Source organism: Phalacrocorax carbo, chromosome 4, assembly GCF_963921805.1.
Source record: "Phalacrocorax carbo chromosome 4, bPhaCar2.1, whole genome shotgun sequence".
NCBI classification, from domain to species: domain Eukaryota; kingdom Metazoa; phylum Chordata; class Aves; order Suliformes; family Phalacrocoracidae; genus Phalacrocorax; species Phalacrocorax carbo.
In genome coordinates, this window is record NC_087516.1 from 10317037 (window position 1) to 10342461 (window position 25425).

Below are 25425 nucleotides of genomic sequence, written 5' to 3' on the forward strand. Positions count from 1 at the left end.
CTCAGCCCTGCAATGAGCATCGACACAGGGTGCTCACACCTCCTGCAACACAAGTGGCGGCTGGGTGGCACAGGGCTCCCTCTGCCAAACCAGCCCCGGTGACCCAGCAATGAGGCAAAGCCCACATGCAGCGACTGCCTGGCCAGGTCATCCCACAGGCATTTTATTATTTAAATGAAACCAAAGACACAGAGACAGATGCGTTGGAATTGCAAGCAAGAAAAAAGAAAGAAAACCAATCTAGTACGAATCTCTAAGCGCTGTTTGCCCAGGGGAGAAGGCAAGGAAAGTCACCAGGAAAAGCTATGAGTTTATCTACAAACAGCCAAGAGGCCGGGCACAGGAAAGGCGAGATGATCCTTGTGTTAAGGCAAAGCAGTTGGGAAAAACCCTGTTGGATGCTGAGGTGAGGGCGTTGGAACGCCTCTGCAAGCATTTATAACGAGTTACATACAAGATCTGGGCTAATTATGCCAGAGGCAACAGGTAACGATTGCCCAGGTTGATGGCTCTGCTGAATTTCGCTCACTGCGTCGGAAACATTTTCGGAAGACTGACATGGGGACATGGGGGGGTGAGGGGGAACTCCCTAAAGCCCAACACCCCCCCTAACTCCCCCCCCACCCCCCGGTAAAACAACATGGCAGAAGAGAGCAAAAGCGCAGTCCTGTCCCGGCCGCCCCTCTCAGGGTCGGTCAATGTCCCCGAGGATCGGTTCCCCAGAGGCGGGCGGCAGAGGGACAAGCGGGCCGCCCCACGGGAAGGGGCAGCAGGGCCGCCTCGCACAGGCCGCGGGCCCGCTCCGGCCCCCTCCGCGGAACTACAACTCCCAGCACACCCAGGGGCCGGATAAGGCGGGGCCGCCACCATACTTTTTCCTAATTGATGTGTGCGGCGGCCATTCCGCGAGCCGCAGGGTGGCGGTTCCCCCAATGGTGGGAGAGCGGGGGCGGGGGCTGCGCTACGCCGCTGCCGGGCCGGGCGTTGAGGGTGAGCGCTGCGGGCCGGGGGGCTCTGTCGCGGGGGTGGGAGTGGCGCCCGGCAGCGGCACCAGCGGCCCCGGGCGCGCCTCGCCTTTCTGAGGCGCCCGGGGCGGCGGGCGGCAGGTGAGGGGAGGAAGGAGGGGCGGTGCGGGGAGCCGCGCCCGGCCGCGGTGGGGGAGGGGCGGGCCGGCGCTGAGGGGACCGGGGGGCGGCGGGGCTTCCTCCACCGGCGCGGCGCGGTGGGGGTGCGGTGCGGGGAGCCGGGCCCTGAGCCGCCCCTGCTCCGGGGCGGGGACAGCGACCCGAGCCCCTTCCCGCGGGCGCCGAGCGGGGGCACGGCCCTGCCCGGCGCCGTGGCAGCCCCGAGGGGCCCCGCTCCGCTCCTCCGGCCCCCCTGCGCTCGCTCCGCCCGGGGTGTCCCTGCGCCCAGTCCCGCTCCCGCCCGTCCGCAGGCACTGCCCGCCGCTCTGGCGGGCTGCGGGGCCTGCGGGCGGCGCTGCCCGGCCCTTCGGAGGGGCTGCGCGGCTTCCTGCGGTGCTCGCGGGGGCCGTCCCGAGGGTGTCCTGGGGCGGCTGGAGGGAGAGACAAGTGCGGGGGGGGCGGCGATGGCGTCCTGCTCCCTTCGGAGGGAGAGCAGGGCGCAGCACATGCCGCAGATATAGCTGCCCGAAGTTGTCAGTCTGTCCTCCCATTTTGTGTGACAGCAGGAGCTTCGCTCCCACTTCAGCATCCCCTGCACCTCCATTACAGGACGTGAAAAGGCTCAAGGTCTTTTTCCTTTCTTCTGTATCTTCATTTTGAGACTACTGAAAGTAAGCTGTAGTGTCTTTCAGAGAAACTTCTGCACGTAAGACCAATGAGGAGCTTTTTCTTCTGGCCAGTCTTCATCTCGTTGTTTCTGAAATTGGATATCATTTGGGGATTTTGTTGTTGTTGTTGTTTGGGGGTTTTTTTGTCAGGCTGCTCATAAACATATGTCTTACTTGCCTGTAGATGTAGCTGACTGCTTAGAGCAGGCGGGCTAGTATATCTCTGTGGTAGGCTGTTTATCACTCATCTTTACTCTTTTTATAGTGTCTCTCACCAAGCTTTTGTAGTATGGGCCTGCTTGACCTAATTTGGATAAAACATAATAGACTCAGCTTCTGTTTTCACTAAAGTGGGTGTAATGCATCTGAAAAAAAGGCGAATGTCTTTAAAGGTACTGGAAATGCACAATAGGAAAGTTTTGAAATGGTAAAATGGCAGATAACTGTTCCCTGTGATAAAAAAATTTAAGACTAGCACTTTGTGGTTGGTACATGCATCTTCTGATGACAGGTTATCTTTTTATTTTTTATATGTGGTGCATCTTTGCTACCGTGTTTCCTGTTGTTAGGCATGTAAAAGAGGTCTTAAGAGCAGAAATGAGAAGCAAAGCCTTAAAGGCGTAGTATATCATGTTTTGACAAAATGTGTACTGTTTTTGTCACCTGTGCCATGCACACACTAACGTTTAGTCTGATATTATTGCTTTCTTCAAGTAGTTACTTTAGTGTATGTGTAATGTTTAGGATAATTATGAAGTAAAGTCATATTTCTCTTAGTCGGATGTGCCTTTTTTTTTTCTGTTACTGCTCTTCTTTGGCACTTAAGCCACCTGTGGGTGAGGAGAATCTGCAACATTTTATGTTTAGAGTCATCCCAGGTGCTCTCTCCCTGCTGTGCTTTACACCCTTTCTGAAGATACTTTGTCAACATACCATTGCAGTGTTCAATCCAAAAGGCACCCAGTCTTGTGAAACCTTCTGGGTGTTTCACATCCAAAACTGAGCTGTCTAGTGAATACATTAGATTTGTTCTTTGCCGTCTTTCAGCAGCGCAGATGTGTCAGTGTATCAGATTGCTCTAACAGGTTGTATTTAAAAACAATTCTAAGAACTTGTAATTTAAAGTAAGCTTATATAAATCTTATTTTTTTATAATCCTCAGATGTGTGTACCAACTAACATTTCCCAGCTTTTTAATGTCCAAGTATTTTTTCCAATTCCATAACTGAGGAGAACGAAGGAAAATGTCTCTTGGCTTTCTTGATGAAATAAACTTATATTAAGTTATGCCATTAGATTCTTTATACCTCATATGTTTCTCAATCTTGATCATCGTCCTGCTGTGTGTGGAAAACTGCTTTGCCTAAGTTACTTTCAGTTTCAGTTGTAGCTGTCAGATGAAGATGGTAGCTTGTTTTGAACAGCTAGTTTGAAAGACTAGATGTGCTAGGTTTAGGGATGATTCCCTTTCCCCTATCCCTCATGCTGTGTGTTGTCCCTTCTTGTTTTGCCTTTCTCTTCCCTTTGTCTCCAAAAAACCCATACCTATCAATAACAATCATATGGAGAGAGGAACTCCTCTAGCACCTAGAAAATGTGTTCACAGAACAGTCTGTCTGGTTTGTTTTGTATGAGTGCAGAATTGGTCATGGTCTTGCAAAAGTTCTTGTTCCCTATTCCAAAAATTCAGTGAAGTGGGTAAAATAGCATATTCCCAAGAATGTGGTGTGGCTGGCAGAAAACGTTTCTTCTAACAGATTAAATGAAATCTAGGCCTTAAGAACAGTGGGGTAAAGCGTGCAGGGAGAACTCGTATTACCTGAACACAGAATGTTATGAAAATGGTTGCCTAGGCAAGTCCTACACTGAGGATGCAGGAGATGGAAAGTCAGTTCCTGGCTTCCTGTGGTAGGGAGCAAACTCTGACCCTTAGTCTTCAGCATACCAGGTGAGAACATAAGCATACTGCTCATATTTGAGAGAAGAACTCTGGGTTAGCTATATATGTAAATTTAGATTTTTAAAAAACATCTTAAAACTATCAAAACTGGTTAGGCGCATATTGGGAGAGGGAGTTACGCACAGCAGTTCTGAAAATACCATCTACTGTGGCCAGAATCTGCCGGTGGGCTCACTGATCATTAAATCTGGCATGTAGCAGGAGGTCCAAGTTGGAAACAAAAAAAAAAGAAACCCAAACCCATGTTGACTTTCATTTTTAGCTTCTGCAATTCAGTGCGAGTTTTAAAATGAAAAAATGGGAGAAAGTTGATAAATGGCATATTGTATTGCTTAAAATTGTGCACAGATATATCTTTGGGCTCAGAAAAGTATCAAATGTAGTGTAATTGTTTTCATAATGTCACAATTCAATGTTGATGGGTCTCTTAAGGAAGTAACTGATTTGAGAAATACTGAGAGGAAATTTAAGAGGTGGGGAAATCAGTCTGGCTTCCTTTAAGTGAGTGTTATGGTTGATTACCAGTGGCATTCCATCCCACTGCATGGTCTCTGTGTTTCTTAATCTGAGAATAGGTTAATAGCGTGTGTTGCTGGTCTTTGAAGCATTGACCAAGGGCAATATCAGGAAGACAATTCTGCAATTACAGTTTAGGGTAATTGGTCTTTTTTCCCAGTCTCCCCACTGTCTCTCCCCCAGCTCCTCAGTGTGTGTTGGACACAGGGTAGTTTTACCATGAGCAATCTTTAAGATGTAAACTTCAGTGCCATGTCAGATACTCGTAATGGCCTTTAGGCTTTCTTTTCACCTCTTCCCACTTAGCAGTTTGCTGCCTGGTGGGTAGGGGCATGCACACCTACCATTACCACAGAATAGCTACTGTACACTTCTGTGTTCTTACAAATCCTTGAGTATTTCTGCACCGAAATTTCTCTGCTCCACTTGCTTTAGATTCCTCTCAAGCCGTTCAGCTCCCACCTGTTGGAATCTGGGGATGGGTTGGAGAAGAGAACTGCTTATCCGGAATTTTGTGTTCTCTGAAGATGGCTGCTTCTGACACAATTTCCAGTGATTGCCTGCCCACACACGAACACTGCCTCAAAAGTCAATCAGTTGCTTTTCAGATAAACTTAATGGGGATTCCTTAGTATTATTCCAGTTTTCTACCACACTAGTTTATTCTGGTGTTCAGTTTAGGAAATGGGGAAGAATGACGGAGGCTTCAGGCCCAGCTCTAGGGGGCTGAAGCTCCAGTACCAAACCATGGGACATCCCTACTGGCTTTGGACAGAAACTGGTGACTTGGGAACAGGAATCGTGGAGAGGGGTGTATTTAAGAGAACAAGCGTTACAGATAGGTAACCTCCTCTCTTCTATTCTTATAGGTTTGGAGGGACATCGTTCTCAGATACTGAGAAGTCTGGACTTTTTAACATCCCCTTAACTTAGAAAGGAATATAAGGACTTACAGGGAAGCTGTAGCTTCCTTGCAATTATTTTTTTTTTATTTTTACCTCTTGCTTCTTCTGGGGTTTTACCCTGAGAACCACCATGAGCACAGTAAGTATTTTACTATGCAATGCAAACCTGATTCTTAAAGTATATTGAATATGGTACCTCTAGAAATGATTTTAAGAGTTTGTAGCAAATTGACTGGAACATAAGCATATTAAAACTTTGTGTTCCATGATACTTGAGACTTTTAATCTCTCTAGGTGCTAGCAGTAGCTCAGAAATGCTTACAATGTGAGCAAAGACCTCAGGTCAGACTTGTTCCAATAGTTGGCTAGAAGCTAACATCTGATACAACTGTGGACTAGTCTTCTCACTTGCAAACCATCATGATATGTTTTCTTCCTTTGTGACCCAACTGGTAAGGGATTTGGGGTGATGTCTTTTCCTCAATGTGATGCGTTCAGGTAGGAGTGAGCCATACCACCATTCTTTGCATGTTACAGCCTTTCAGGGGAGTGTTTTGTGTCTCACTGTGTGCTCTCACTGGTGCTGCAGAGATGACGGCTGCGTTCGTATTACTCCTCAAGAAAATGGCAGGCTTTGTTCTCTCTTAGACTCAACGAAAGCGCCGCGGAGGAGCAGTTAATTCTAGGCAAGCTCGGAAGCGAAACAGGCTGGTGGCTTCTACTGCAGAAATGGCCTCGGAAGCAGAGCCAATAGAACTTGAAGAAAGTGGTAAGCTTTCTTGGAGGGTTGGGGTCCCACTTAGTGTATATTTTTGCCAGTTTCTAGGCCCTTTCCTGGGTAGGAAGGGAAACCTCTGATTTTAGGAAGGGTCTAGGATGGCATCTTTAAAGAACAAGCCAACTGACAACTGGTTTAGTTTGGTGGCCAGTGGTGGATGAGTTGTGTGAGAAAGGTACTGAAGTGCTGCTCAGAGATCTGAATGTCTAGTCTGATGAGCTGCGAGTTACAGCAGCTGCCGCTACAGCTAATGGCACACTAAGTTTGGGAAGTGCCAGCTTTTGAGAAGATAATTAAAAGTTTGTCATTAGTCGAAACCCATCCCTCAAGAGAACATTCAAAGCATGGAATTGTAAAATTATTACCTCCTCTGTGATTCACATTTTATTCTGTATGATAAACGTTCTCCTATGTTAGATGAAGAATGTGTTGTTGTGTGCCTCACACAACAGAACTGCATGAGGAGCTCGGCTGCTGTTCCTCTTGCATGGCAACCTGTGGAAGGCAGTGGTGGTAATGCTCTACGTGGACTGTTGAGGGCAAAGCTTGAGTGAAATGTTGGCTACGTTCCTGAGAGGGGAGGGTTAGGGCAATGTTGAATCATACCTCAGCCTGTTCAATAGCAGCAGGCAGTTATTTTCCTCTGCAATCTCTGATCTTGATTCTAACATTGTGTTTTCAAGCTGGTGAAGAAGTCGTAGACCTCACATGTGAATCTTCTGATCCTGTAGTTGTTGACCTAACTCACAATGATTCTGTTGTGGTAAGTCATGAATGGCACACTTATCTAAACTTTGTGGTCAGATTAGTTTTGTGTTGTGCTCTGTGATAATGTGTCTTTAAGGAGGAGTTTTAAGGTCAAAGCTGACATGTCAGTGCACAAAAGCCATTTGTTAGAGGTCAGCATCAAAGCTTCACTGGAGGTGCACTTGCAGATTTTGAGGGCTATCTAAAATAGATTTTTGCTCCAGAACTTGGGCAGAATATATACCTGGCATGGGTAATGTAACATGAGGAGGTGAAACTTAAAATTGAAGCTACGACAGATATATCAGAGGTATAGGCCAATGATTTAAATAAAATGTGAAGGAGAAAACAGTTAGTCTGACTTCATAAATATGACGAGCTTAGCTGCAACATCGGTTTAAGGTTCTCCTGTCACAGAGATGCCATGTGCAACTGTAGCTGACTGTGGTACACAATGGTTCAGTTTATTACTCCAAGAGGTCTTTAAAAATCCACTTATTATTTTTACTGCTATTTTTAAAGCTAGAATCATGTTCAATCCAGTGCACAGTGTAGTTTATAACCTCAGTTTTGGGGTGCTACTGCTGCCATGCAAACCAGAAACGAGCAGCAGGAGTAGCACAGGGGCGCCTCCTGCTGAGATTGTTCCCGAGCCTTTGCAAAGGAAAGGCCTGGAACTTTACCACACAACTTGCGTTGCCCCAGCTCCAGTTTCCCCAAAGGCAATAGTGGGTCTGAGTTTTGGGGGGTTTGTTTCTTCAGCTGCTGTTAATCTAATTTGAAGTGTTTATGGATATCAGACCTGAATTTGCTTCTCTGAGGGAGAAAGAGGGAAAGAATCTCTTCCAGCCTGAGTCAAGTTGGGGTACGGAAGCTGGGGAGTGTAGCAGGGAGGAGGGTGTTCAGAGCTGCCTCCATTTCTATCCCTTTGCAGCAGCGTGAGCAGAACCAGAGCAACCACTTACTTTCAGAACAGCAGCCAATTTACTACTACTTGTAACGTTCTTAATCAAAATGAGAGTGATATCCTGCCATTTGGTTGTATCCTGCTTGTTTGGTTGTAATTGCTGAGCTTATCTGGTGTCAGTGTGTAATACTGGGGGCACACACCAAAGTCTAATTGCATCTTTCTTTTCTCTCCCTTCCCACACGTACTGACGCAAGATTGTTGAAGGTGAGTTGATGTTTTACAACCGGTAACAGAGTTGCCCTAGACTTAGTGGTTTTTGTCTTTTCCAACGAACTTAAGCAGCATGGATTGAAACTGCATTTACCGAAAGGCACAGGACAGTGCTAAAGTATCTGGCCAGTGCCTTAGAGAGTGAACCCAATCTGTGTTTGACAGTCACTCTCAGAGCCTGTAGAAAGTATCAGAAGTAAAATACATCAAAGCTGCTCAAAATATGTTTTCTTAGTTTCCACATACATAAGTTTTTTAAGCCCAAAGTTGACGATACTTAAAATTTATAACTGAATACCTGCTTTGAATACAAAAATGTCGGAAGGGTTTTTTAGCCTGTATTGCAATGAAGGAACTAAAGACGGTTGTTTGTGGTCGCAGTATTAACTCTGAGGCATATTAGACTAGATAATGAGATTTAGTACTGAGAAGTATTGATAAGTGTGGATTTATTTTTCTACTTTAGGTGTTACAATAGTTACAGCTGTAAATAGCTTAATCCTTTATACCTTTCAGACCTTGTTCTGATAGTATGAGGTACATTAGTATGTTGGTAGCTGCTTGATTAGAATGTAATCTATTCCTTGCTCTGAATGAAGCAGGAGCAAGTAAAAAAATTATTGCAATAAAAATTTTAGGTGAATACTTGTGCAGGAATGAGCTTTAATTTTGAGGCTGTTTATGTTCTTTTAATTGATTAGTGCTCATTATTGTTACATGTACACTGGAGTTGCAAAGATAATTATTGCATGCTGTTTCTAATTGTTAAAAAGCAAACAGTAGTTCTGTAACCTTTGGATGTTACAGGCTAGGCAATTAATTGTTTTAATTATTAAAATTTAATAATGTAGTAATTTAAAAATAAAATTTAATTATTAAAAGGATTATCTGGGCAATATAAGTCCATTTTAAGGTTGCCTTAACTCAAGAGGAAGATTATGAAAATGTCTAAAGAGACACTTCTTAAAGTATCTTTATTCTTAAAAAGACTCACTTTATAGAACCTGCCTTTGAGTGGGGAGTTTTGGTTTAACACAGACAAAAAGAATGGAACAGTTTAGCGTCATACCTGGATAGAGCAGTGAGGAACCACGGCAGCTCCATAGTTTACTTTTTTTTTAGGTTGAAGCATCATTTCCATCATTTCGTAAACTTTCTGAACAAAGCACTCTGTGTTTTAGCAGGCCTTACTGTTGTGATTGTGCCAGCTTGCTGTACAGCTGGGAAACTTAACTTCAGTCCTCTCTCTCTCATCTCACACAGAGATTGTTGCAATTCCTCGATGCTGTGTCATAGCATTCTCTGTCAGTAGGAATTGGGAGAGGTAGCTTCCCTTTATAGGGGAGGTTCCTTCACGGGTAGTGTAACTACATGAAACTTACGACACCAAGAATCTTTAAGATCATATATTAGCTGCTTGTAGCGTGAATAGAGCAAATATTTTGTGTCATTATGTAGCAGAATATTCACAATGTCTGGAAATGTTTAGCCTTAATATTTAGAAGTTAAACTAGAACTAAACTAGTTTGTCTAAGATTGCTTTTAACCCAGCTGAATATGGTCCATTTAAAATACAAACAGTTACAGACTATTTACAATCATGCATTTCAAGGATATTTCTGGGCTGTTGGGGGAGCAGCAGAGAGAGATATGCATATTTTATCTAATTTACCAAAATTAAATTACAGAGAATCAACGACAAAGGAGAAATCTCAGACTAAGAAGCCAGCGACAGTCAGACAGCTGTGTACTGAGTAGTGATGATGAAGATGAAACAAGAGATAATGATGTGTATGTAACAGATAAAGTGTCTCGAGAATTGGGTCCCCTGGATGATGAAACTGCAAGTTCAAAGTATGTACGCCTTATGACCTACCAGACATTACATTTTGCTTTTCCTATACATAGAGGGCTAAGTTATATTGCTATAGCCTGGCTTATCTTTGAAGTCTTAACTTATTCCAGTTAGTTCCCTCTTTCAGTGAGTACATCACATTTTTTATGCTAAAGTGCAATGGTATCATTTGGTATCATGCAAAGCTAGCCAAGACAGAGTATCTTTGCACACAGCCTTAAAGATGAGAGAGGTGTATGGCAAGGAAGGAGGATTAGCTTAAAGGCCATAGCTCATAATGTGTTGCATTTATTTTTCATGCAAAGCTCTACTAGTGATGTTACATATGGAAGTATATTAATTGGTGTTGATGAGGCTTGGTATCACAGGACACGCAGGCAGCAGCCTGGCAAGTTCCAGTAAAAACTATTATTTATTCACTGCTTTTTAAAATTTTTTTACGCACTGTGCCCATTGACTGCCTTTTTCTCTCGGAGCAGAGCCATTCTTCCCAAGGTACATTTGCAAGGTGATTGTGGAGGTAATACTGTTATGGCCAGTTTTTGTTTGGTCCCATGTATATCATGGAGCTCCGATACGTTTGCATGTGAGATGGCGATCTCGCTGTTCGGCTCAGGTGCCTGCACAATAAAGACCCCATTCTGCAGAGAAACAGGAAACTCCTGCTGTAGGAGCACTCTGTTATGTTAAGACAGACACAATGTATTAGACTAATAAATGGTATCAGGTGTCATGTGATTAAGGAAGACTAAGAACATGTGAATTGTGGTATAAATGTTTTTTGAAGTGTTTTAGGGGGGAAAAAAACCTCAGGTTTTAATAAAGCTGGTGTGCTTTGAGCCTTTTAGAATACTGGAAGGCAATGTAGAAGAGAACTTGGGTATGGAAATTTTGGGTATCAGGTCTTAAATATGCCACCTCAAGGGCTTTAACTATTCTAAAACCTAGTGCATTTTGCCAATGGATTTGTAGATTCTGAAGTTTTGGCTGTTATGTAGGTGAATAAATCCCACTAGTTAACACTTTTTTTTTTTTAAATATTCCTTCAATCTCAAGCTTCTCTATTAAAGAATGTGCCTTCCTGCTCTGTTTAGGTAAGGCTGAAACAACTCAGTGCCCAGCATTTTAATATTGACAAAAAGGTCTGATGCTGGAGATTGCCACAGAGCCACCTACAGTATTACTCTGCCGTGTTAGACTACTCTTGCTTATATAATGGTTATCATCACTTGTAATTAATTACTGAGTTGGTATTATAGCTGCTGCATAAAGAATTTGAGTAGTAAAACTGGGAGAATTAATGGAATTTATGTATGTGAAACTAGGGGTAGAGGTTAGTGGTGCTCACTGCTTGCATTTAAGGTTATGGGGTAAAGGATACCTCATGCTTTCCATTCCTGTTTAATTAATAAATTGCAAACTGTTGTTTAGCATGGGCAGTGACATAATAAAGCCAAGTGTTTATGGTAAAGACTTAAGAAAGGAGCTTACTGTGATAGTTCAAAGTAGAGATTAATATGTAAATAAAAGTGGCAGGAACCTCTTTCTCTTCCTGACAGAAAACATGATTCAGCACTTAGGGTATGACACATTCTTACACAGAATAGCGATGTCTGTTCGTAAGGCTGTGTGCAATAGGGCTGTCCTGGGGCTGAAGGTAGCAGAGGTACATCTGTAACCACATTTGGTAACAGCCACCGAGTCAGCCTGTCCTGCTCTGAGCTAGAAATATATTTTGAAATATTTCCTCAGGTTACTGTATTCCTGCCCAACGTTCTCTAAGGAAGGAGTTCTTGTAATGAATATGTTACTTCTGGGCTGGGATGTTGCTGAACTAGAATAGGGGATGTTTTAATTTTTGATAACTAACTCTCCCTTCTGGAAAGGACAGCTAGAGGGTTATGTTGCAAAACTCTTATTTATCACCTGTTGAAGGTCAATTCGGCCATGCATATGCTACACAGCGCTATAGGCTGCTGTTACTTCTAGTGATAGAGCATCTTCCCCCTAATGAAAGCCAAGACACTGTTTGCTTCAGGTAAGGGAGACCCTAACTGCTTAGTAAATGCAACAAACTGAGAGAGTTAACGGTACGCAGGGACCTTCAGGTGAAATGCATCATGGCCCGTCTCTGCAGATGGATGTTACATGACGCTGTATGTGTCTGTAGCCCTCAATGCATGGTGAAATTAATGGATGCATGTTCTTTCTGGCTTTCTTCTCTCTCCCACAAGGCCGTCCGGTACCGTTAGCTGTCCGATTTGCATGGATGGCTACTCGGAGGTAAGGATCCACATGTTGCTGTAGTTCCTTTGTTGACGGAGGGAGAGTGGGGCAGAGGGTGAGCGGAACAACTCTGTTGGGTTATGCGGGATGACGCAGAGAGCTGGCCTGAAGTACACACCTTGGATTTAAGGCAAGGCTTGCCTTGTATTTAAAACGAGCTTGTAACTGAAAGTCATTTCATAGGGGGTATGTAGTGGGAGAAACACTTTCCAAGGTGGCACCAGAAGATCTTTGTGTTCCTTATTATTATGGTAGCGCTGCCCTGACTCCTGATACTCCCAAGTCCTATTTGCCTGGTGCCAATAAACCAGCCAAGCTGAATTCTTTCTTACAAATACTTGTTGTGGTGTCTCTTCCTTCCAGATCGTGCAAAGTGGACGACTGATTGTGTCAACCAAATGCGGCCATGTCTTCTGCAGTCAGTGCCTCCGTGATTCCCTTAGGAATGCCAACTCCTGCCCAACCTGCAGGAAGAAACTCACTCACAGACAGTATCATCCCATTTATATATGAGTGCTTCTATTTCTCAGGACAGACTCAACTGGATTTGTGGGGAAAATGTCATGTTTTCAGTTCTCGGAAGATTTAAAGAGCAGCAGGTTGTGCACACATCCAAATAAAACCTTTTTTTTTTTTTTGAGAATAACTTGTACATATACAGACAGCTCTTTTTGTGGTCCAAGCTGCTTCTTGTCATGTCCCTGGTTATAGTGTTAATTTTGACTGTCTCTAAACTAGACCAGCAGCCTGTATGAGAAAGGAAGCAGCTAATCCATTTCCTTCTACTTTTTTTAATGCTTAAATAAGAGGGGTCTGAATATTTTGTTATTTTTCACTCTTTAAATTATTTCCCCATCTCATACAGATATGGAGTAGTTACCTTTCAAAACACAGATGAGCAATCTGCCATTTCTTTACCCTTTTCTTTTTATCCTAGAAGAAGCTCATGCCTGTATCGCTTTCTGCTATACCATCTTTGCCCAAGTCAAGTAAGTTCTGTACTGATGGATCGTTTTATCACAAATCAATATTAAATTGACAACCAGGGTAACGCAATAAAATAATCTGCTGTCAACCAGCAATCACGTTTTTTAAGCTAGAAGGCTTGAACATGTAGATGTCTTTATGAACTCCATGAGATCTGAAGTACGTAGACAAATTGCAACATGTACAATGTGAAAAACCTTCTTTGAATGTTTTAACTGCCAAGAACTCCTGCATTTGCATCACTACACGGAATTTATTTTCTAATGGGATGAGATGGTCTTTTCAGTTTGCTACTGTTCGATAGTGCTCCCTCCTGATAACTGAGGAGAATATAGTCTTCTCTGGGCTTGCTAGTGATGAGTAAGAATGTTATGCTTTCCTCTTGTCAGCTGAATACCAAACTACCTACAGATCTTCCTACTCTATCAAGTGTACCCAGCCTAATGCTTAAAGTCCAGTACGTTCCCTTTGCTGTTCTCTTCACTTGTTTTACTGACACCTGACTGGTCCAGAGGAATAAAAATGAAATAACTCTATTGCTGTGGATTTAGGAACTGGAGGCTTTAGAAGATGTTTGGTTGCAATCTTGACTTGGCACCTTTTTGAGAGAGAAGCTTAATCTCCCCTTGCCCTGAGGTTGTCTAGTTTTCCTTAAATGTGCATTTTTAAACACGAAGAGAAGTCAGATACATGTCCTAAGAGAGAGAGTTCCTCTGTTGAAGCAAGGTTTGGGATAACTTTGGTTCAGCCCAGTTATCAGGACTAAGCAGTTTCTGCAGTGTGGCAATATGGTAACTACTGAAAAGTTACACACGTGTAGTCCCTGTGTGTTCCCATTGGTAATACAAACTACAAGCGAGGACTGCCGCAGGCCTGGGATAGTGCTGGGACAACAACGGCTGGAATTCGGGTTCCGAAAAACAGGAACGATGAAACAGTACTAAAGATTGCTTAAATTAGTGTTAATTGCATGAAGTGGCCCAACATGAAAACTGTCAAGGTATTTAAGGGCCACAGAAAGAGCTTTCTCCCAATAGCTTAAAAAAGAAAAAAACCATTTGTGGCCAGTTTCCTTGGGCGGCTGCGGGATGAGAGGGGCGATGAGAAGAGGATTTAAGGAATTACTTCTGGGGCGAGGCTTGTGTCCATGCATCTTTCACAGTGTACTAGCCATAGCCTAAAATGACTTTGCACAAATCCCTCCATGTAAATATCACTTTATAGTTTGTGTCTCAGTAACTAGATCTAACTGAAATTTAGATACCACAAACTATAAAATATTTAACAAAGAAGGTCTTAGCTTTTGTGAAGTACCCGGTGAAGTACCACAAATTTTGTGCATCTCAGAATGGATTTTAAGTCTCAGTACATGGGAAAAATACTAAATTGTGTTACATGCTTTTTTTTTTTTAGCCCTGATATAGTTGAGTTCCGGTAATGTTTCACATTGGCAAGAAGTGATAGATAATATAAAGATTTTTTTTTCATTATGTAAATGTATGTCTTCTTGTATATAGTTCAATTTTCCTGTATTTAATTGTATTCATGTCTGTCTGTCCCATCTATGTTGGACTCTGCTGGTAGGCAAACAGTTCTTATAACAAGTGGAAATAAAACTATTGATTTGATCAATTAGAAGTGCTCGTTCTTTTAATCATGCTGTGTTAATTGATTTGGGGGGAAGATAAATCCCAAGTCCTCCAACCTTCTAGTTCTTTTGGTCAGCATGTGCTGTGTAGGGAACAGGAGAGGTGCTGCCTGGGGCCGGGAGGACGAGTAACTCTTGAGTTACTTGACATGTCAGTGTAGACTTTTTTTTTTTAAAGCATTTCCTGTCATGAGTAGCAGAAATCTTAAAACTATCAAAACTGCTCAGGTTTATATTCAAGGAGGGGGTTATGTGTAACGGTTCTGAAAGTTTCATCTGCTCTGAGCAGAATCTGCCTATGGGCTCCCCGATCGTTAAGTCTGGCACGTAGCACGTAGTCGAAGTCACTTTAGAACAGAACAAAATAGTTCCAGTTGGAAGGGACTTACAATGACGGTCTAGTCCAGCTGCCCACTGCTTCAGGGCTCGTTTTTAAGCTAGAAGGCTGTGCAGACACATAGGCAACAGTGGTGGGTGAGTCCTTGCTGTTTTGGTTAAGCCCTTGGTCTCCATCTGCTGAAATACCAGATCCATCAGAACTATCCTCCGATCTGCAGTCAGATTTGATGCTTCCGCGGGATCAGGTATGCAGGAATTGCAGAAAGCTGTTCTCACTTGTGCTCTGAACCTAGATCACGTTTTTGGAGAGGAGGAGGGGTAAATATCAAATACGAGCCAGATACCAAAGTTTGCAAAGTGAGGTCCAGGACTGGGGAACACCACTCCTGGGCTAGGAGGCCAGGTAAGAAGTATGGCCCAGGAATTAGGTAGAACATGTAATCTGGGGGATGCTTGTGGTGCTGCAACGTCTGGAGTGAAGGCTGAGATGAGTGGGGAGGATGGTCCTGGGCACCACAGTGGAGACCACTGCTGGGGAGTGGGGACCAACACTATGGAGCATCATGAGCCAGAAACCGGAACTGCAGAGCAAAGTGCAGAGATGTGGCTGCAGCCAAGTTGTGTGTGAGCAGCCAGGTGGCAAAGGGGAATCACAAAGGGGAATCATCAAGCGTGAGCGTTGGTGCCTGTCAGGTGGATGCGCTTAGCAGGGCCGTAGCTGCTGCAAGGAGCTCTTGTGTTCTGGTTGCAGAGCTTAAACCTTGATTTCCTTGGGTTAGGTCTCATGGTGTGGTGACACAGCTCTGGGGTGACGCTTACAGGTGATGCAATGCTATCTATGAAGCGTTTGTTAACTGTAGAAACATATGTTCTTACATTGTGTCTGATCTACACTTGGTGGCAGTGAGTGCAAATTTCATATGTCCTGTTTTAATCTATTTTATTCTCTAGGTCAAAAGCATGCGATTGGGCCTTTGGCCTTGTGAAGGCGTTTTAATCTCCAAATATTTTATGTCTTTTTATCTCTCTTTTGCCTGATGATGTGAAACCTAGCGCGGTTGTTTGCGTGGTGCTCTGTTTTAATCTGACGACCAAATTCATAATAGTTTCTACAGCTGACTTAGGGCCTGCTACCAGTGAGGCGCCGTAGGGCTGCTTCATATTCTTTCTGACATCCTAAGTCCTTTTACAATTTCTTTTTGAGGGTTCTGGGAAAGTAAGAGGAACAAGAATATCTGGGCTGGGGCTTTCCAGAGGAGAAGATTGCCAGCTGTACCAGGGAAAGTTTGCGGCCCTGCATCCAGAGCAGTCCAAGAGTTCTTTCCCCTGACACATCACTTCAGAGATGGTTCCACCCATGCCAGTGGTGGAGGATGAACATGGTGGTGATGTGATGTATTCTTCTGGTTTTGTTAGGAATGAGATGGAGGTCTCTAAGACCATTTAGACCATTTTAAAAAGATATTGAATAGTTATAATGTCTTTCAGTCAGTAAAGCCCTCGATTACACAAGCAACATAAACATGAAAGCCTTATTTCCCACTAGTAACTCTGCTACCCACATATTGTACATTCAGACCTGGTGCATTTTTTTTCCATATTAGGTGTTACCTTAAGGTTGCAAGCAAGGCTGTTAAAAGCAGATAAATTATGAATGAAAATGTGAATGGGGAACTGCTTATTTCTAAACCTGTTTCCTTTCACAAATTGCACGAATAAGACATTAGCATTAAAAAACTTACACAGAAAAATCACAGGTTATGATACTGAATTAATATAGAGGTAACAGGTGCTGGAGGATTAATGGTCTCAGATGTCTGTCCATGCAAGCAATTGCAGATGTCCATTGTAAACACATTTCAATTATTTATATGGAAACTTGTTTCCCAGGGAGTGCACAAAATGCATTCACATATAGAGAGGGATTCCCCTTGCTTCCTGGGGAAGGTGAAGGAACTCTGCTTCCGCTAACAGTAGTTTATCCCTCATTTCCTTCAGCAAGCGTTGATCCCTTTGATCTCTCCTCCGATACCCTCTGCCCTTCCCCATGGCTGGTGGCACACGCAGCGGCAGAGCGGAAGCAACGCCCGGCTCAGCACCTTCCGCCTCTGCAGAGCATCTGAAGGTGCTGGGTTAAATATTTTCTCTACCGCAGAGGTCTCAACTGAAGCAAGGTCCTTGTTGTGCTCCAGGAGTTCACACTACTCCTGATGGCAGAGACATACAGCGTAGGTGCCTCGTGGCTCTATGGAATGAGGTAGATGGAGCATTATTATTTTTTTATGCAAACTCCTGTGTGGCTCCCTTTGCATATCTTGATTTGCAGCATCATGACAAGTGGGCACTTTATAATTAGTGTGATTAAAAGTGCACGCATTGCTGTGGAAGGCAACATGTAAATTAGGCGTTAAAACTGCTGCAAGGAGGTGGTATGCTATGGCTTCTTTCCTTTGCCATAAATTCCTCCATAAATCTCACTCCAATTCTTGCTCTGTGGAGGAAGGGTATGAAGCTGTGGCTATTTCAGTGACCAATGTTCCAACACCATTTCCCCAAGTCGTTTATTAATAGCCACAAAGATTGTGGCTTATTTCTAACTAATTCAGCAATCAAAATTTTAGACATGGATCATGCATATATTTGTGTCTTCCTCCTCGCCGGAGTGCAGACAAATGAATTTTAAAAATAGCCTGGGGTGAAGGTTTAAGTCATTCATTTAACAAGACTCTTTAAAAGCTTCTTTTCTAACCTGCCAAATTATAGGATGGTTATAATTTGTTTAAGTCTTTCAACATTTAAGAAAATGTCTGCTGCATATTGAAGCATTAGCACCCCTTAGCTGAGCAAATTGAGCGTGGGGCCACGGGAGCAGCCAGGACTCCGCTAGGGAAGAGAAGAGAGCTGTCTGCGCAACGCGAGGCCTCATGAATTGCAAAGAGCTAATTAGAAGAAATGCTTGCAAAAGACTGTTTTTCTGACACTTCTGGCTAAAACGTATTTGAAGTGCCTTTGTCATACCGAGGGCTCTCTGTCAGTAGAGATAGTTTATTAGGTTTGCCATCCACTGTTCCTTTTATTTTCGCCTTCTCGCAGCTCTTGTGTTTGAAGGTAGAGAGCATTGCACGGAAAGCAGTGCTGCTTGGCTGTGTGACTGTCAAGATCGCTCAGCAAGAAAAGGGGCTTCAAGCTGGAGGTGCTTGGACCCTGAAACCAACTTTTATTATTATTTTTTATTTGACCAGCAAAAATCAGCCAGTTCCATAAACTTCTACAGCCGTCTGCAGGAGCTACAAATCGTCCCCCAGAGCTGCTGCCCGGGGGAGCAGCGGGGAGCAATTTGAGGGGTGCTGCAGGCCAGTGACTTGAGAAACGCCACCTGGCTCCCAACAGCAATACCATGAGGTGAGGCGGGGCTTTTGTTTCAGAGCCTCTTCCCCTGTGAAAGCACAGGCTGTTGTTTGCCATGTGTTCAGGGATGCCGAGGGAAAAGGCTGGCGCCCTGTTTGCCAGATCCGCTGTGAACCCACCACTCCCTCTGGCAGTGATGGCATTTTGCAGGGCCAGAGCAGGGTAATATCTAGTCATCTGAAGAGACGAATGAAACAACTGTGTCGGGTGCGCAGGAGCTCCTTGGAAATGAAAGGGAAGTATGACGAGTTTGATATTAAAGAAATGGAAGATAAAGCTGTGCATACTTTTGTTATACCTCAGCATTGCTATCTAGATATTGTGTAGGATTTTACTAGGTTTTATTGTTTCATATCTGTTAGGATGTCTAGAAAAATCTTATTTTGACATTATTTTGAAAACAAATGTTTACTAATTTATATACCTATACTCTCCCGTACACTGACTTTACAGCTGCACTTGCAGTGCTTATATATTCTGGAGAGGAGTGAGAGTATCAAGTCTAACCTCAGCCATGCCTCTGGACTTCCACATCTGAATTAGCAGATAACCACAAGCCTGCATACTTAATATCTGAGAGATCCCTGGGGCAATATGTTGTGTTTATAGGCTGGGAAATGCCCGCGGTCCTGAGTTTGTATCCCGCATCCCTCGTTCCCCGCTGTACTGATGCCCAGAGCCGTGGTTAGCGAGACCCGGACACAGCACAGTTCACTAGGACAGAAAACTCTGTGTGTCTGTTTTAGCTTAGATCCAACATTTAGGAAGAGTCTGGGGCTGTCGCTGGGGCAAGCCTAGTGTTTGCCAGTGCAGCTCTGGTTTGCTCTGGACAGGCAGCATTCCCAGGGCTGGAGCTCAGCTCCCCAAACCAAGGTACGTTGCTCCTACCTCACGTGCTGCAGCCGCATCACCCTGGACCCCGCGGGAGGGATCATCCAGTGCTGACCTGCCCGGCACGGCTTGGGGAGCTGCGCCCTGCTGCCGGATGCCTTCTGGAAAAGGGTCTGGTCCCAGGTGGGGACACCTGGGAAACATCCTCTCACATGCACTGACCTCACGGAGAGGAGGAGGAGGTGAAAGCACGAGGTGGGGACTTGGTTTCGTACCAATCCTCTGTTTGGGGTTTTGTGCAATGTCTGGTTGTGGGGAGAATCAAAACATATAAATAGGGTAAAAACAAGGTGGAGAAATATGCTGTTGACTGGTGCTGCACCATTTTGGTGTGGCTGCACACCCCAGCAGAGGTCTGGGATTAGAGTTTCTAACCAAAATGCAAAGCATATGTGCATGTAAGCCACCACTGGGTGGGCAGTTGGACTTGATGATCCTAGAGGTCTTTTCCAACCTTAATGATTCTATGATTATCTTTCTTTTTCTTATGTAGTAATGAAATATTTTTGGAACACTGGATTGAAAATTTTGTTCATTATACAACAGTAATGAAACTTGATTAGAAATTAATGTCTTTCTAACTAGTCTATTTTTCCTTCATGCCTTCAGTAATTTGAAGGAATTAGTGCTAAATAGCAAATTTTGTCAGTGTTGTGAATAATTATACCTGCAATTATTAAACACTTGTTGTTAAAGCAGATTATTAAGCTGGCAATTCTTGTTTAAGATGCGTACTGATAATAATAAGGAAGCCAAGAGAAAAACAATGGAGATGATTAGGGATCTTGGTGGGACGTATGGAAGAAAACTAACTTCTGTTTAGCCTAATAAGGGAACTGTTAGAGAGGATTTTGCACAAGTATTTAGTATATTGAAGTATATTGCAATAACAGGCCCAGTATGAGAGGGAAGGGATTGTTCAAGGTTAATAGCAAATGTTAAAACACATCGTGCGATTATTTTTCCTAGCGCTCAGCTGTGAGCCAGGTATCACACCGATATCTTCCCTTACACGTTACACATGAGATAAGAGGCAAAATGCCTGACCAATACACGGGTGGATGGATGAGCAGCAAAATTAATCAACTCACAGAAGGGCAGTTTGAATTTAGCACCAGCTGTAGCGGTCAAATCCACTGGGACGCTGTCAGGAGCTTCCCACCTCCTGGAAGTAGCTGATGCTGGGAAGGGAGAAGCTCAGCCTAGCACAGGCCCCGATGAGGCACTCGGGGCTGGCCACCTCACGGCATGGTGGTTGTGGCTCATGCTCTTAGTGCTGCCCCTCTTGGTTGCAAATCCTGCTGTCCCAGGAGGAGAAGATTCCCCTGCCTCTCGCTGAAGAATAAATTCTGAAAATATTTGTAAAGAAAGTAAATAAGGCCCCTCTTGGAGCTTTAGTTTCTGGGCAGCCTAGAAATGAAGACCTACCAGTAGGTGTCATCATTCAAAATTAAAATATTCTTCTTCAAGAATTAGGCATTTTCTTGTAAAGCGTTTTTATTTATAATTGTGAAAGCCCAGTGTAGGACACCAGTATTGCAACCTCCAGCTCTTGCAGACTTCCCCACATTGTAGCACCTGTGCTGGCCCCAGAGAGGAATTCCTCCCCCCAGCTCTGATTTATTTCAATTCATGCTGATTTTAATTCATATTTATTTTGTCGTTGTGTTAATTTCTCTGTCGAATAGCTGAGCTTCCTTCAAGGCGGTGACTGGTGAGAAGCAGTGTCTCCCCTTGCCATGTGTCAGGGCCTTGACCAGTTAGTTGTGGCTTTGCCGGACCCACTGGTGGTGTGGACCAGCCCAGGAGCAAAGGCCAGACAAGCCATTTTCCTCATCCTCTGGCTGAGGTAAGACAAGAGGCTGCCAACACCATAAGATATTGCCACTGGAGAAACAAAGGCTCACCCACCTACTTGGAGGGGCAAAGACCAGAACGTTGTGCATAGGTGCCGGCATCCTATAGGTTTGCTTGTGACTGAAGGCGGTCACTGGTGCTGTGGCAGCTGTGCTCACCCATGCACCAGTGAGGATTTGAGGAATCCAGTGTTATAAATTCACATCAGATTTTGTTCCTGGAGGTAAGATGCCAGATGTGCTTAAACAACCATCAGCTCTGTTCACTCTGGGGTCCATGCAGAAAAAGAAATTATGCGTCAGATTAGAGATCAGAGATAAGCAAAGTGAAAACTCGTATTTTCCAAATGACCTCAGCTCAGTGGAGAGATTAATGGACAGCATTGCAATGTCTCCATTACACAGATCTTCACCTAATGGTTCCAGATAGACCAAAATATTTTCTTTCTACTGCTCTAGAGCAGATGAAACTCTACTGGAGGAAAATAATGGATATTAACTTTCAAAAGGATGGTGATTTGGGCTGAAATAAAATTCCTGTGGTTGACAATATGTGCTGTAGTTTTAAGACCAGCTAGTGAATTACTTAGGAAATTGCTGTGGGGAGGTCTTCGAAGTGGTGAATGGGGGTAAAGCATGCCGTAACATATTTAGTAACTGATAATGCAAATTGCAGAAGAAGGGAGGAGGAGAGGAAAATAAATTAACTCTCTAAAATGTGGTTGAGTATTTATGGGGAGGTAATAGGTTTCCTGACACTTCTTATGACAACTTGATCATTAATCCCAGGGTCCTGGAGAAATGCCAATTCAGATAATTGCGCTCTCTCCGCCCCAGTTGCGGCCACAACCGCAGCCGAGTGCTGCTGGCTTGTGTCTGCTCCGAGCTTCTCTGCTACACAGGGAAGCACTTCCCACCTCTCTTGTCCCCTTGGGTCATTTCCAAGGTTCTCCTGATGTTTTAAGACCCTTAAAGGTTAAAGATAAAACGTTTGTATTCCTGCACAAAATGTGTCGGTGTTCTCCCTCCCAGCTCCTGGCCAGCAGCGCCGTGGTCTGTCCCTGCACGGCTGGAAGCTGGTGTCAGCTGCAGGGGAGGCATCGGGTGCCTTCACTGGCCTGACTTGGCCGAGCAAGTGATGGGCCCATTCCTGAGGGGGGAATTTCTACCAGTCCTGGGGGTTTTGGAGCTGATGGGATGCCAGATCATTAAGGAGTCTGGTTACTCCTCTCCCTGAAGGGTGCAGGCTGATGAGGCAAAGGAGGGAGAAATCACTGCTTCAGCATGGGAAAACCCTCGAGAGCAGTTCCTGTGACAATGTCCCTTGGCCGTGAGCAAGGGGTTTGGCCCCCGTCTCTGGCCTGGTTCCCTGTTTTCTCCACATTGAGCTGCTCTGCCTGCTGTACCTGCGGCTTTCCGCCCAAAAATGCTTAGTGCTTTGCTGGAGATGCGCTGTTTGGCAGAAGATCAGAGGAGGTGGCAGGGCCATCTCACATGGTGTGGGCAGCTCTCACCCAGGCTAGAAAAGAGGGTGCGGAGTCATGGGTGGCCAAGATGCCAGATGAACACCCGTCCCTGCAAGGCTGGTTAGAGATAGGGAAGCTGAAGGCGCAGTATGGTGTCAGTGGGGCAGAGAGCGGTGGGGGATGGGTTTTGGAGGAAAGCTCATTATTAGCTCCATGAGCTCCACTCCTCACAAGTGATGGGTACCTGGGTCAGCTGCAGTTTGGCGGGGTTGTGATTACAGTCAGCTGCTTCTCAGCATTACACATCCTGGTAGACAACGTTGAATATGGCCCTTTCGTTACTTTTACATTTAAATTCTACTTGGTCTACATTGCTGTATCTATGAAACAGACTGACATATCTGTTCAGGCCTAGATAGGATTAACTGAAAGGTAATGTAGCTCCTGAAAGACATAAACACTGTGCTATGTATTTGCCTTAGTTGAGAGAGACCTGACGTACTCTGCAAAATATTCTCACTCCTTCCACAGGCAATGGGCTTTATTTCCTGCATGGATTTAAAATCTCTTCATCTGAATCCTTTATATTCTCTTAGGACTTGGCCACTGTAATGCATCTTCAGTGACTTTTAACTCTCCAGGGTCACCATGCCATACTTTACACTACCCTGGTGAATATGAGCTACGTAACCATGCTCTTCCACTGCAGCTTCAAAAAAATTAGAGAAGAAATAATTTCCTGTTAATCTTACATTTTTTCAGTGAATAAGAGAAACATTTTTAATAACCTTAAATCCTTTTCTAAAGCTGTATATAAAGATAGCATTTTTAAATATTAAAATTAACCATTTCTGGGAATTTTTGTGTCACCAAAACATTTCGGTGTAACTGGTATGAATTTGTGAAACATCTTAGGTAACTTTTTTTTTTTTAAGGAAATTGCTGAGAGATGACTTACCCAGCTCAGCTTAAGAACAGAGGAGCCATTTAACAAGTAGGTGTATGCAGGGCCCGAGTGCCCGCAGGATGCTCAGCCATGCCTGTGCCCGGTGAGCTGACGCGTACTGAGCCCCATCTCCTGCACGGGCATTTGTGTGCTCCGGTGATCTGCGAAATGCCCCTTGGCTCCTCCAGCCCCTTCCGTTCCGCTCTAGCACTGGCGCTGTGTGTCAGGCACATGAGTGGGCCTAACAGCATCCACGAAGGCCAGCAGCATCCCCACCGCTTGCACCGGGCTCACAGCCAGAGGCTTCTGCAAAAAGCGAATATTGACCCTCATTCAAATGTTGCCATGGTGCCTTGAATCCGTGACTTTTATTTTGAATCCCAGCATGACGCAATCACCATTTCTCACACACATACATACAGGTCCTTAAGTAGCCTGACCGCTCCAGAACCCTTTCTCAGCCGCTTTCCACCGAAGATAACGCAGTTTCTGTGTTTAACGTCCCCTCTGCAGAAGCACTGCTGCTGAGAACGCCTCGGTGGTACCAGCCACCACAGTTTAATTAGCACCCGATTTCATGCTGCAAAAGGCTTCCTAGAATAACTGTTGTAAGAACTGATGTAAGCTGTGATGTAAGAACATGCTCTACATAATGCAATTAATAATTAGGGCACACTTAAAGCAACAGTGTGTAGCTTGCACCTTGTGAACGCACGTGTAGCCTGACCCAAGTCTGAACACATGGGTCTTCATGATGTCAATCCGCAGGAAAAACACTCAGCTAAAGCTGTTATTGCTTTGGGCCTCCACCTTCCACTTTCTACCTCGACACTCCCAAAGGGACTCGCTGCAACAGTTTTTAACTGCTGGGACTTGCATTTCATGATTCACACAGCACGACCAGCAGCACAGCATTCACTGCTGCTCCCCCAGTGAGCTAAGGCTCGGTGCTCCCAGGAGAGTTGGGCGCAGATCATGGCTTACTCCGTAAGTCAGCTGTGGCGTCTGCCTGCAAGCACAGAGCTGGACCAAGTAAGGGAATTGAATGGCCCAGAAGATTGACAGGTGGGAAGAACTGGAGTCTGGGTTCAGATCCAGTTTCACCTAGAAGCTTCAAAAAAAGCTTCCAGTTTTGTCCGGTGATTTGTGCTAGAGACAGCCAAACCTCCTGGCTTTCCAAGCAAAGTGCCAAAATCACTTCTGGTTCCCAACAATAAGGATGCACAGCCCCCTCCTGGGTGGGCAGCTGGGTGCCGAAGGGGCACCGACAACAGTGACGGACCCCAGAGGCAGGGCAGGGCATCATCTCACCCCGTAGCTGCTGCACAGGCACAGCCTGCTGCATTACATGAGGTAGCCCAAGCTGGGGAGAGTGACGGCTTCCAGGCAGGGGCCTGCAGCCCTTGCTTGAGGCAGCCTCTTTTCCCTTGTCCTTGTCTGCCTTCCACCTTGTTGTAAGCCCTGAATGCACTTCAAAGAATTATAAATCAATAAAAAAGAGCATGTTGCAGAAGTTCAGTACATTGGAGGCAGATTAAAAGGCCGTAACTATCACGAACAGATGTAACCGTCGAGAGAGATTTATTCCAAAACAGCTGTGGTGCTCCCCAGTGCTCCCTGCACCAGTTAGAACCAATGCGCAATAAATCCATAATCCGCCAGTGACTATATACACAATGTTCTGCTGAACTCATGCTTGCACCCTAATTCAGACATATATTGTGCCCTCTGGGTGTACCACGGTGCTGCCTGGAACTCAGCACAGCAAATAAATACACATATTCTTATGTAGTCAGAAAGCAGAGCTGCTGTAAGCCTAGGATTTGCGCAGCACGGGTCAGTGTCGTTCTGATTTTGCATGTGGC

At 44.7% G+C, this 25425-nt stretch overlaps 1 protein-coding gene across 2 annotated transcripts; it reads left to right on the forward strand.

Moving 5' to 3' along the window:
- Window positions 1-897: 897 nt before the first annotated feature.
- RNF4 (ring finger protein 4) lies at window positions 898-14638 on the forward strand. 2 transcript variants are annotated; one of them, XM_064448991.1, is made up of 7 exons: window positions 898-990; window positions 5138-5312; window positions 5822-5942; window positions 6635-6733; window positions 9576-9732; window positions 11968-12016; window positions 12383-14638. In XM_064448991.1, the coding sequence occupies exons 2-7, from the start codon at window positions 5304-5306 to the stop codon at window positions 12530-12532; spliced, it is 585 nt and encodes a 194-aa protein (XP_064305061.1). In that variant the 5' UTR covers window positions 898-990; window positions 5138-5303; the 3' UTR covers window positions 12533-14638. The 2 variants fall into 2 exon arrangements, with proteins under 2 accessions (XP_064305061.1, XP_064305060.1); XM_064448990.1 differs by lacking the exon at window positions 898-990 and adding an exon at window positions 997-1106.
- Window positions 14639-25425: the final 10787 nt, after the last annotated feature.